General features: G+C 36.3%; 1 protein-coding gene across 1 annotated transcript; it reads left to right on the top strand.

The window, feature by feature from the left end:
* The first annotated feature begins 1,355 nt into the window (after positions 1–1,355).
* Positions 1,356–7,194, top strand: LOC139124140 (multiple epidermal growth factor-like domains protein 10). Its single transcript, XM_070690279.1, has 6 exons — positions 1,356–1,982; positions 2,583–2,641; positions 3,001–3,615; positions 4,075–4,285; positions 4,753–4,799; positions 5,302–7,194. The coding sequence occupies exons 3-6, from the start codon at positions 3,201–3,203 to the stop codon at positions 5,598–5,600; spliced, it is 972 nt and encodes a 323-aa protein (XP_070546380.1). The 5' UTR covers positions 1,356–1,982; positions 2,583–2,641; positions 3,001–3,200; the 3' UTR covers positions 5,601–7,194.
* The last annotated feature ends 3,685 nt before the right edge of the window (positions 7,195–10,879 follow it).

The following is a 10,879-nucleotide window of genomic DNA, read 5'->3' as shown; positions in this document are numbered from 1 at the left end:
TTGTAATAAAGTAGTCATCTATTGTATGAGACGGCTTCGTCTCTCGACTGCCTTCTCAAACTTGGTAATATTCCACATAAGAAATAATGATGTTGATTGATTGATTATTGATTTACTAATGATTGAGTACAATATCGACACTAAACAAGTTTGAAAAGTTAAATTAACCAACTTCCCTTAGCATAAAAGAGTTATATGTCTGCTGTTACAATCATCACAGTACGTTAATTTATTGTTCAGGTATGCTTTTAAAGGGCATATTGACATTGTAATAATAAGTCTCTGGCAAATCAGAAAAGTTGTATCTTTCAGTGTTCGGGGTTTTTTGTCATGTCATGCTCATTGGTGAACGATATCGTACAGATTTTTCCTATGCCTATCACATTTTCGAACGTGAACTTTGTATCACCGTTTGACTAGAAACGTTCACGCGTGATTCTGCTTTTGATAAATCAAGGTGATACCCACAAACATTATCGGAACTGATTTGGTGTAATTGGATGGTTTGTACTTTCGGTTTAATTTCTTTTTAAGTAAGTTACACACTTTTTTATGTGTAATCTATAATATTGCAACATTCAGCGATAGGGCACCTAACACTTTCATTTGAGATTTGAAGAATATGAAGATCCAATTTTCTGACATTCCTGGCCGCTGGGAGTGCAGGAACAACGGTGTGGGAAAAATCGATCCCACACTCTCCGAAATCGTCCCACACTCTGCAGTAAATATTACACGAGCTCTGATTGGATGATGAACAGTCGATTTCGTTCCGCAAAATGTTATCCAACGGCACGACGAGTAACACACGGGCCGACACTACAAAATAAACAGGTCAGAGTATAGTGGCAGACGACAGAGTTGTCACGATTTTTGATAAAATTGTACATGTCAAATGTGAATTTAGCGCAGGTTCATCATTTACATACATGTCGCTGGTCTTGAAGCAGGTTTTGAGGTCATGTGAGAAAAAGAATCTCACACCCCCAAGGACCTGAGATCAGATTTCTCGCACTCGTTAGGGATACTTTGTCTCACACTCGCCTGCGGCTCGTGTGAGACAAAATATCCCCAACTCGTGTGAAAAATCTGATCCCAGGTCCTTGGGGGTGTGAGATTCTATTAATCCCAAATTAGTTCCAGTCGTGTTTTCATTTTATCGTTGCTCAAGTGACAGCTTTGCGTCTGCCCTCTGTCTTTTTCTATTCTCCCATCAAAACACAATTGTAGTTCCTATTGAATTATATATTGTATCGCAAATGTCTGAGTGTGTGCTGTGTGTATGAACAAAACCGGGTAAAAAACGCTGGTGTCATCTTGATATCTAAACTAGAACTTACTTTATTGTCTAAGAGTAAACACTGTAACATATCACATCATAGATACTTAATCTCCGGAATGAAACTGTCAAGTTTATACGTTGACGCAAGGATGTTTACTTGATGGAAGTGAACAGATTTGGGTTAGTGTTAATACATGCACTACAGTAAAACACAAAACTTTCTCTCGCCAAGTTTGTTTTTTTCATAGTAAGTGCCCCCGCAAGGCAAACTGGGGAGAACAAGGAAGTCTATAAAAGCAAGTTGTCATGTAAAACCGTATTGTGGATGATACATTTATAATTAATAGCTACGTATACTTACTGTGATGACTACGGTATGATGACACGCATGGCATGAAAGGCAACAGGTCGCTAAATTTTCTCCCGGGCCATCTTCTTACGACTAGACAAAGCCCTTCAAATGTGAATGATACAACATAGTGGATGTTTAACATTAATGTGACCGAAGTGACACATGATTTTTCATGGAGGACGAGAACACCATGATCTTCACAATGCTTTTCATATTCATTTTCTCCATACTTCAGTCGCTGTGTTTTCAAACTGAGGTAGCTTATGCATTGACACGAAGTGTTTGACCTGTTGATATAGACACAGTGGACCAGCGACATGTATGTAAATGGTTTTTCGATGAAAGAAAGTAAGTTTATTTTATAGAACTTATCGAGGACAAGTAAAAGACACTGTCATCTCCTGCTTTACAGACTAAATGTACTAAGCCAGTTAAAGTCGAGAAATGGCTAAATCTTTTAACTTTATTTTTGCAACTCTTCGTCTGAAACCAATGATACCTTTTACCTGGAATGCAATTATGTGTCACAAATCATCCGTTCCTTAATAAAGCACGACGTATTGTTTTGACCCAATACCAAATAAGACGAAACATTAATTATTCTTAATATAATACTCACAGATAGTTGCCCAGCACAACAAATACGGGAGTAATTTAGAACAGTCGTCTCAGTTTCACGTTTTCATATCAACTTTCATTTCTAAGGGTGTCAACAATAGGATTCGTTTTCATTGGTTTTAGCCGAAGATCCAACTGTAGAATTTTTTAGCTTTGAAGTTTTGAGTCATTTTTAATGAGCATCAGATTAAAAGCAAAACAAAAAACAAACATAATACAAAAGACACCTTACTTTGTTTTTGACAGTTCCATTAGCAATGAGTCACATGTGCATTTTATCTCCTAATGCCAAACACCAAGTAATTATAAACATATGAATTTTCTGCCCAGAAATACACAAGTTTATCGATGTTGTTCTGGATTTTATTTTAATGGTAGCCAATGTAAAGGTATGTATATATAAAGTAAAGATACTTTTCTGATAACGTTCCTTGTGATATATTGTGGATGAAAAAGTATTGAAAACATTGTATATTCATTGGTATCCAAAGGAAAAACCAAAATAATGTACGATGTCAATTATAAGATATAGTGAGTAAAAGAAACTGAATGCTAAGAAATAGTATTTCAACTATAGCATTTCTAAATAATATTCAACATATGCACAATTGTGATTTGAAGATGAAGATTTATAGATAGCAGGTCGTTTCCATACGCTTCTTTAGAGATCAGAGGGGAGAATTTACAAAATACGTTTTGAATTACAAGTAATGCTTTTATTATCTTGTTATTTACAATTTTTTTTCAGAATGTCCAGAAGGCTCACATAGTTATGGTTGCTGAGGATTATGTCAGTGTGAACAGTATGAACAATGTGATCCTGTTTTGGGTTGTCAATGTGTTGAGAATAATTGGGGACCTGATTGTAAGGAACCATGTAAACAATTGTCATGTGAGGAGAACAAGTATTGTAATAGATTGACTGGGGAATGCATCTGTACTCCTGGAATGTTTGGTAAGAATTGTCAGTATAATTTCGCATGCTATAATCATGCAACATGTAAAACGGACACGGGAGAGTGTAGATGTCAAACAGGTTGGACTGGAGAGACATGCACAGACTGTGATGGTAGTATAGTTTTTCCTAGTGGAAGAAAGTTCTGCACTGACAGATGTCTGCATTGCTTCAATGGCGATCTTTGCGATATCAACGTACCTGGCGACTGCGACTGTACACCCGGATGGATAGGAAGTAAATGCAATGAATCAATTCCTGTAACATGTGATGCTCGTTTCCATAGTGACATATGTAGAAACCAAAGTGACTGTGATGACCATCATGACTGCAATAATAAAACCTGTGAGTGTGACACATGTATCAAAGGATACAGGGGAGAACAGTGCAATATGCCATGTGAGTATGGTAAGTATGGATATGGATGTACATTTCCATGTCCCAACTTTTCTAAATATGATAGGTGCCATCACGTCACTGGGAAGTGTACATCATGGCTTATTGACTACCATGCTAAAAACTGTGATTATGAATGCCTATCTGGTCACTATGATTATCACAAATCTCTTAGTTACATAATTTTCAAAATGTACAATTTTTTTGTTTTGAAATAACATCATTATAATTTTGCTCCAGTTAGTAAACATTAGAAACAATAAAAAAGTTCACGGCAGAGTCATAATGTTTTTCGTGATTTAATGTCGAGAAATGGGCGACGTCTGTTTATCATAATTTTGTTTCTCTTCATTATAAAAATATTACTTTTACAAAGTTGTCTCACCGAAAAATGTGTGTTGCCCCTTTGATAAATAACGTCTTGCACGCTGTATACCTTGTATATGACACACATGTTAATTGAACTTACAGTGTTGGGACAACCAGATTGTCAAGACAGTCACCAAAGCACGACGAATCATATACAAGACTCTGGACACAGAAAAAGGGGACATATAGATTATATCGGAAAGCATCTTCCATTGATCATTGGCAGTGGTCTATTTCTTGTCTTACTGATAATCATAATTGTGATAACATCTGTAATATGCTATCGAAGGAGAAAGAACACAGTAAATATGAGGTGGGTTTATTCTGAAAATTAATGATGCCAGATAGCTCATAATAGTGCACTTTGTTGTGTTGAATAATTCATTAGTCTCAGTTGTATAAAAAACCTAAAACAAACTAATACATGCAGCATAATTTCTAATTTGTGGCCGTGGATAAGAGATGATGGTCTTTTCATTTGGGCTGGTATCGCTCCTAGCTTATTCAAGAACATTAGAATCAGGAATATGCTCATGTTTATTGACATTCTATCTCCGAGTTGGATTATTTATAATCCTGTCTCTGACTATTGAATTGGGTGGATTGGTCTTGACTGAAAAAAGGGTAACTGGCTCCTGTGCAATAATACAGTACCCTGTACCACCAATGAAACAATCAAAATGTAAGTTTATGTAATGATATCATTTTATCTCTTTGATGTTTTTGTCGTTTGTTAATACTTTTAATTTACAGTGTGTTTCATTCTTCTGTTATTTTCAGAAATGTTAGCGAAGCAGCAAGAAGAACTGACACTTTGGAAATGTTTGGTAAGATAACTAAAACTTGATATGTAGCCTAAAGTATAAGCAAAGTAAGAAGTGCTCACGAATAGGATTCACTTAAGAGTGTTTTTCCTAAGGATGTGACGATTAAAATCATGTTTAGCTCATCTAAGCGAGCTTCAGAGAATTGTTTGTCTTCAAGAGTCTCATATAAACCATTTTGTTGGTGCCAGGCTTTACTATTTTTGTAACAGGTAGGTCAGAAGTTCATCAGGCTATACCAAGGCAATATATACAATTTACGAAAGTATCACAGTGTCCAACAACAGCGCCATGTATCGCCAGCGAGTTAGTCTGGTAACACGCTTTGATTTTATCATTGTGCATGTTTTACTGTGTTTTTAATAACGCTGTCGTATATCAAATTAAAGCAAAATAATTCTGATTCTGTGTGTTTGACTTGCTTATAGATCTGTATTCGAACAAATTAAAAGCTTTGCTTTCTTTGCCATTAAATGTGTGTTTGACCTGTTTTGTCTTCACTCAGACTTCCCAAATTACTGTGATATTGCTGACGTAGGAGTAACGGTAACTACCTTTCTAAACGACAGACAGCCGACAAATTTGCAAAATGGTGATAATGAAAGTCATAAAGATGAGGACAATAGAAACAGAATTTCAGTGCGTGCAAACGTCGACCAGAAAAGAAAGGAAAAAGAGTTGGCAGTATCTCACCCTCAGTACTCTGAAACAACAGTAAATAGTGAAACCTTGACTGATCAGTACCACAATGCACCTAAGGAGGATGTTCATTATTACACACTCGAGGAAGATGATGTTCAATAAACACATTTTACGGTAGGACCGCATTCTGGTGAAGGGGTTTCAGGTTGTAATGGAGGAGTAGATGATAAGGCAGATTACAATGTTGTCAATATGACTAGGAAATCATACAAAGTTGCCCTGGAGGAAAAAATGAACCTGTTAACTATGAAAAACTCGGCATCGGAAAGGGTGACGATTCTTGGTGTACGGACATGGATTGCAGCAAATTGTACTTTGGCCCCAAACAGTTTGATTTCTGATTCTTCGTTGGAATCAGCTCGCATCAACATTATTTTCTGTAAAGGGGAATACGTCTGCCAGTGTAAGATTCGTAATCCTCCAAAAGTTGGATATCGTTTCCTTCCAAATGTGTTCTACCGATGCACATAAACACAAATACATTCCGTTGTAGTCAAAGGCAAAAATAAGTCCTAAGGAAACCTAATGGATTCCTTTTCGATAATTATGGGATTCGTTATTGGTTTAGGTCTATTGTTATAGGTCTACATCTACATAATTTTTCATACCATTTTGAAATGTGTAAGAACAAGGTATTTTTATAGGATTCTCCGGTGCAATATGTGTACTATAGGTTTTTTTTGGATATCCACGATTATCATATTTGACAGGTTTACTCCGGTTGGTAATCCTATTGGACCAAAGTACATCAAACTTGAGAGTTTCAGTCTCATAGAGTCAGTCAGTCCCATATATATAAGACATCACGTATAATCTCGGAGAAATTGAGAATGATTCCTGAAGTTCAACATTTTAAGGAAACGTTTTTAAGGACACATGGGACACTTCAGGTCGCTATACACGAGTACTGCTCTTATACACAATTAAAAGTTACTTATATGGTTACATTGTAATTTAAACAACAAGAGTAGCTGATATAGACATCAGTGTCTCGTTCACATGTTTTTGTATGTTAAACAGGAGAGTACTTAACACATGTTACTTTTCTCTTTGAATATTATGTCGTAGTTAGTTTTATGCCAGCAAAATTCATTGTATTTGTGCCACAATTTCTATTATATGTTATTATTTAATGTAGGTTTTTTATGTGTTCAGAAACACAGGATTCTGAAATCTGGCGAACTTAAGATAAGCTGTGAAAAGTTGTTTTTTTATATATCTGCCATTGTGTCAAGGCAGATAAGTCATCGTTTATATTGTGACTTCCAAATAAAGAACTTTGAGTAAACTGTCCTTTTAGTTATGGCCGCCTCATCAAGACTGTATCAGGATCGTGCAAGTAAGGAGATAAAGCCTACAGTATTATATGCCATTTTTACATTTTCGAATCTGTTACCCTTTCGTCCGGTTGAAAATAAACTGCATCCTACTTTTTTGCAATTTTTATGAGTTTGATGAATAAAAAGCTCTTATAAGTTATTTGTTCATGCAAATGTTTGGTTGAATAGCTGATATCCGCTTTCGTTTGTAAATATAGTTTGAACATCTGTTCACGGTCCCTCCACCAAAGGGACCGTCATCTGTTCAACAAAACAGCACGACCTTTTGCCGACTTTGATGCAGGTCAGGTTAACACCAAAGTCGTTTACGGTCATCACAATTAAATGATTGGCCACCACGATACATTCTGGCTTTAGGGAAAGTGATTCGTCTCTTCTGCGACCTTAATAATTTTGGTATTGAAATGTGATTACACTCTGAAGAGGTTTCAAAAGCAATGGAAGACTTAATTTCCAATATTTGAAGATGCCAATGTGTGCTGCAATATAAGATTTTACATTGAGAAATGATCGCTGATCAAATCTTTTAAATTCTATACAGTAAATTATGCCATCTTAGGGTTCGAATGTTTTGCTAATTTACGTGTTGCGAATATCAAACTATTTGCCCGTTTTCATGTGCTCGTGACTGCTCGGTTTCACTGCCTGTAAAACGTTTTCAACTGAAATTATTTCGTTAACCAGATTTAACAAACTTTATGAAATCGAAAGAGATTAAATGATATGTTTAGACAGATATCCATATTGTCAAGGAGTTGCAGCATTATTCACTCGTATTCTTCAAGGGAGCCATTTTGAAAAAAAAAAGAATCAAGAAAAAAGGAGAGTAGTGATAATTTACAGGACAGCTTTACACAGAAAAGCAATCACTTGCTTGTTTGCCTTTCATCATTTCAGGTGTGTGTTCGTGCAGTGAGTCACCCTGAAGAAACACACACGCGGAGACACTTTATGAACAGCCAAGCTGTTAAGACAAATCACTAATTACATTTCTATAAGTTTCAGTCATGTACGAGAGCAATCTATTATTTATTGCCCTTAACAGAGGTTTTTGTAATCATTCTATTTTAAAAGCCTTTTGTATCAGTATGTTTGTTCCTGATAGATAATTGATCTAGTTTGAATTCATGCATAAATGTAGCGGTCGTCTCAAGTTTTTATTTCAAAAATCCTTTCTTAGATTATCAACGAGTGAATTTGATTTCAATACTTTAGCCGAACACCCCAGAGTAAAATCTTTACGCGGAAAAGACAACTTGTAAATTAATAGAAACTAATACAAAATATGGTAAAACCTGAGTTGAAGTGCGTTTGTTTTATTTCTCTTTCACCTATATGGGCGCAGATTACGGCCTTCAAAATAGGCGGAAGTGACGTAGCGACCAAGGAAAGAAGCTTAAGGGCCTAAGTTCTCGGCTCACATTACAGTAAACATAAACGAAGCCATATAAGAATTTCAAAAAATCATGACAAGATGAAATCACAATGACATGAGGTAGAAACAAAACTTTTTTGTTCGAAGCAACATGGTTCAATGACTGAATGATTGCAACTTTCAGTAGCCCTACAGTTTTTAAATTAATTTTACCCAGTTGTAAAAGGCGAGTCATCGAACTGTGCTTTAATGAAACTTTTGGAAACCGGACTGTGGCTGTTCTGACGTGATATGGTAGTTGTGTATGATATCGTATCAGTAAGAATCGAATGTATATGCCTTCTACACAACCAAAATTAACTGTTTTGCATCTCGTCAAAAAGGTGACAAATGATTGGGAACGATGTCAAATTAACTGTTTAGATCACCACGAATACGAATTCAAGTAGAACATAATAATAAACTGTTCTTTAAAAATGAACCGAACATTAAAGTTCAAACAGCCGTCCAGTAAAAATAACAGTCTAGGCGAAGATGGGATTCAATCAGTCATTTAAACTCAAGTGATATTTTGCTGTTCGACGCTCTAGAATGTGATTCAATAATCGGCGACTACTACGACCAATAATATACATTTTTATTTGTTTGTTCTATTTTTAAATGCTGGAAAGACAGTGGGGAGTCATTAGCTCTGCCTATACTATTTAGCGTCTGACTCACGTCTATTGTAAGACAAGCAAAGAATTACGCCCCTCCTTGGTGTGTATTTTGAATTTTATCATAGACATGTGTTTCCCTCGTACTATGTCACCGTATTGCAAATGCTTTGTTCTAAAAAAGAGAGCATTTTGATTATCCCGATCCAATGACTGTAAGGGTATTTAGTACTCGAAAATAAATATGTATCGGCAAATGTAAAATCAATGTTTTCACCATAGATTCAATTTGTCCGTGATGCTGCATTTGAAATAAAAGGGGATGTTGGGGGATGGAATTATTCTCAGACAAGTCTTTCGCTGTCAAGCGATCGCCCTTTTGATGAACTTTTGTTGCTTCTCTGAACTCGTTACACTGACACAACAGACAGTTGCTAGGCTACGTACGATCATGACTTCAATTAAAAAATCGCCCTGTCTCTTGTATTTTTTCAGAAGGCAGTTATATTTTCTTGCCTGCGCCTATTGATTCTGATTGAGATTCTATCTTTCAAATTTGACACAATGGTGCATGGGACAAATTAGTTGTTAAATATGCCACAACTGTACATTTTGCTTAATCACCAATATGTTTGGTCAAGGAGAATTGCAAATCCTACAGATATTCATAATCTCAAAACTCATCAGTATTGGAAGTAAAAAATGGCTGCAGATCGAGAAAGTCGGCAGCCCGGGTCGATTACCTTCAAGTAACACACTGTTGGCAAGCTAAAAAACAAACAAACATCGGTTACATGGGTTACTCTCAGCACACACGCTTGACCGTTACAGGCCACTTTTTCCACAAGGATGGGTAATGATAACGACTGTAAAAATCGTTTCCCAGGGCTTGGATATTTACGGAAAATACGCTGGTATTGGAGATGTTGTTGATCAAAGGCGAAAGCCGATCTCCGCAAACGCGTGTGGATGAGTCACATGGCACAAACCATTTCCTCATGACAAACGCTGGCGATAATTTTTTCACACTTTATCATTTGAATAAAAAGATCTCTATGTTGTCTGGAACAAAGGTAGTCAGAAGTAAACTTGTCTGAACAAATTTAGATGCAGGTGATGCAAGGTGAAGTATGGCCTGACAAAGTCTGCCAACACTATCCCAATTGAAAACATGGTTCGTACTTATGTTGAGAGAAACTTTTCGAACTGCATTTGCATGCATGGCGCAGTGTGTGGAAACAGCGACAATATTTCCTCATGAAGTCTGATTGAATATAAATTTCGTCACAGTCCCTCGATGAGGGGCAGCGGTTTCCTGAATGTTATGGGTATTTTAAAATGTAACACCCCTTGGCGATGTATAATCCGTACAACATAACTGAAAAACTCTTTGTTGTGCTAACACCCGGCACATAAACTGGAAATTGTCGAAGCCGGTCTGTGTACAACTGTGGTCGATTGGCTACTACCTATAGCTTGCGATATCGATTGCAACAAAATTCATATTTTCCGGCCGTTATTTCAGAAATAGCTGTATACTTCACACATCATGACAAAGACAGAGACATTGTCTGTGTATTCAAGTGCATCACAGCCATATGTAGCCTCGCTAATTACAATCGTACGATCAAATATTTTGAATCAGACAAGGACTTTCTTCAAACGAAAACCGCCATAAAAATATGTACCCATTCTTGAAGTTCCTAATTCAACAAACAACAGAGGCGATTATAGTAACTGTCTCACAGTCTTCAAAAACTTCCAGCAAAAAGTTAATGGCAAGTAATAGAGAACGAATTCAATTTTTAAATACTCGAAATGCAGGTATAAACATATCAAATTAATAAACATAAAATAGTAATTAAAAGCCTCTGAGTGACGCGATTTTTTATGCTGGTGATAAAGAAGGGCCGGGCCTCGAAAGGAATGATGTTAAGTTTCATTCGTACATAATGAATTTTGATTCGGAATTTGATTGAATTTATTTTATAGTGATTCGGACTCTATGCT

Source organism: Ptychodera flava, assembly GCF_041260155.1.
Source record: "Ptychodera flava strain L36383 chromosome 23 unlocalized genomic scaffold, AS_Pfla_20210202 Scaffold_23__1_contigs__length_28996876_pilon, whole genome shotgun sequence".
In the NCBI taxonomy this organism is placed as follows: Eukaryota; Metazoa; Hemichordata; class Enteropneusta; family Ptychoderidae; genus Ptychodera; species Ptychodera flava.
This window is presented reverse-complemented; position numbering and strand designations above follow the sequence as displayed.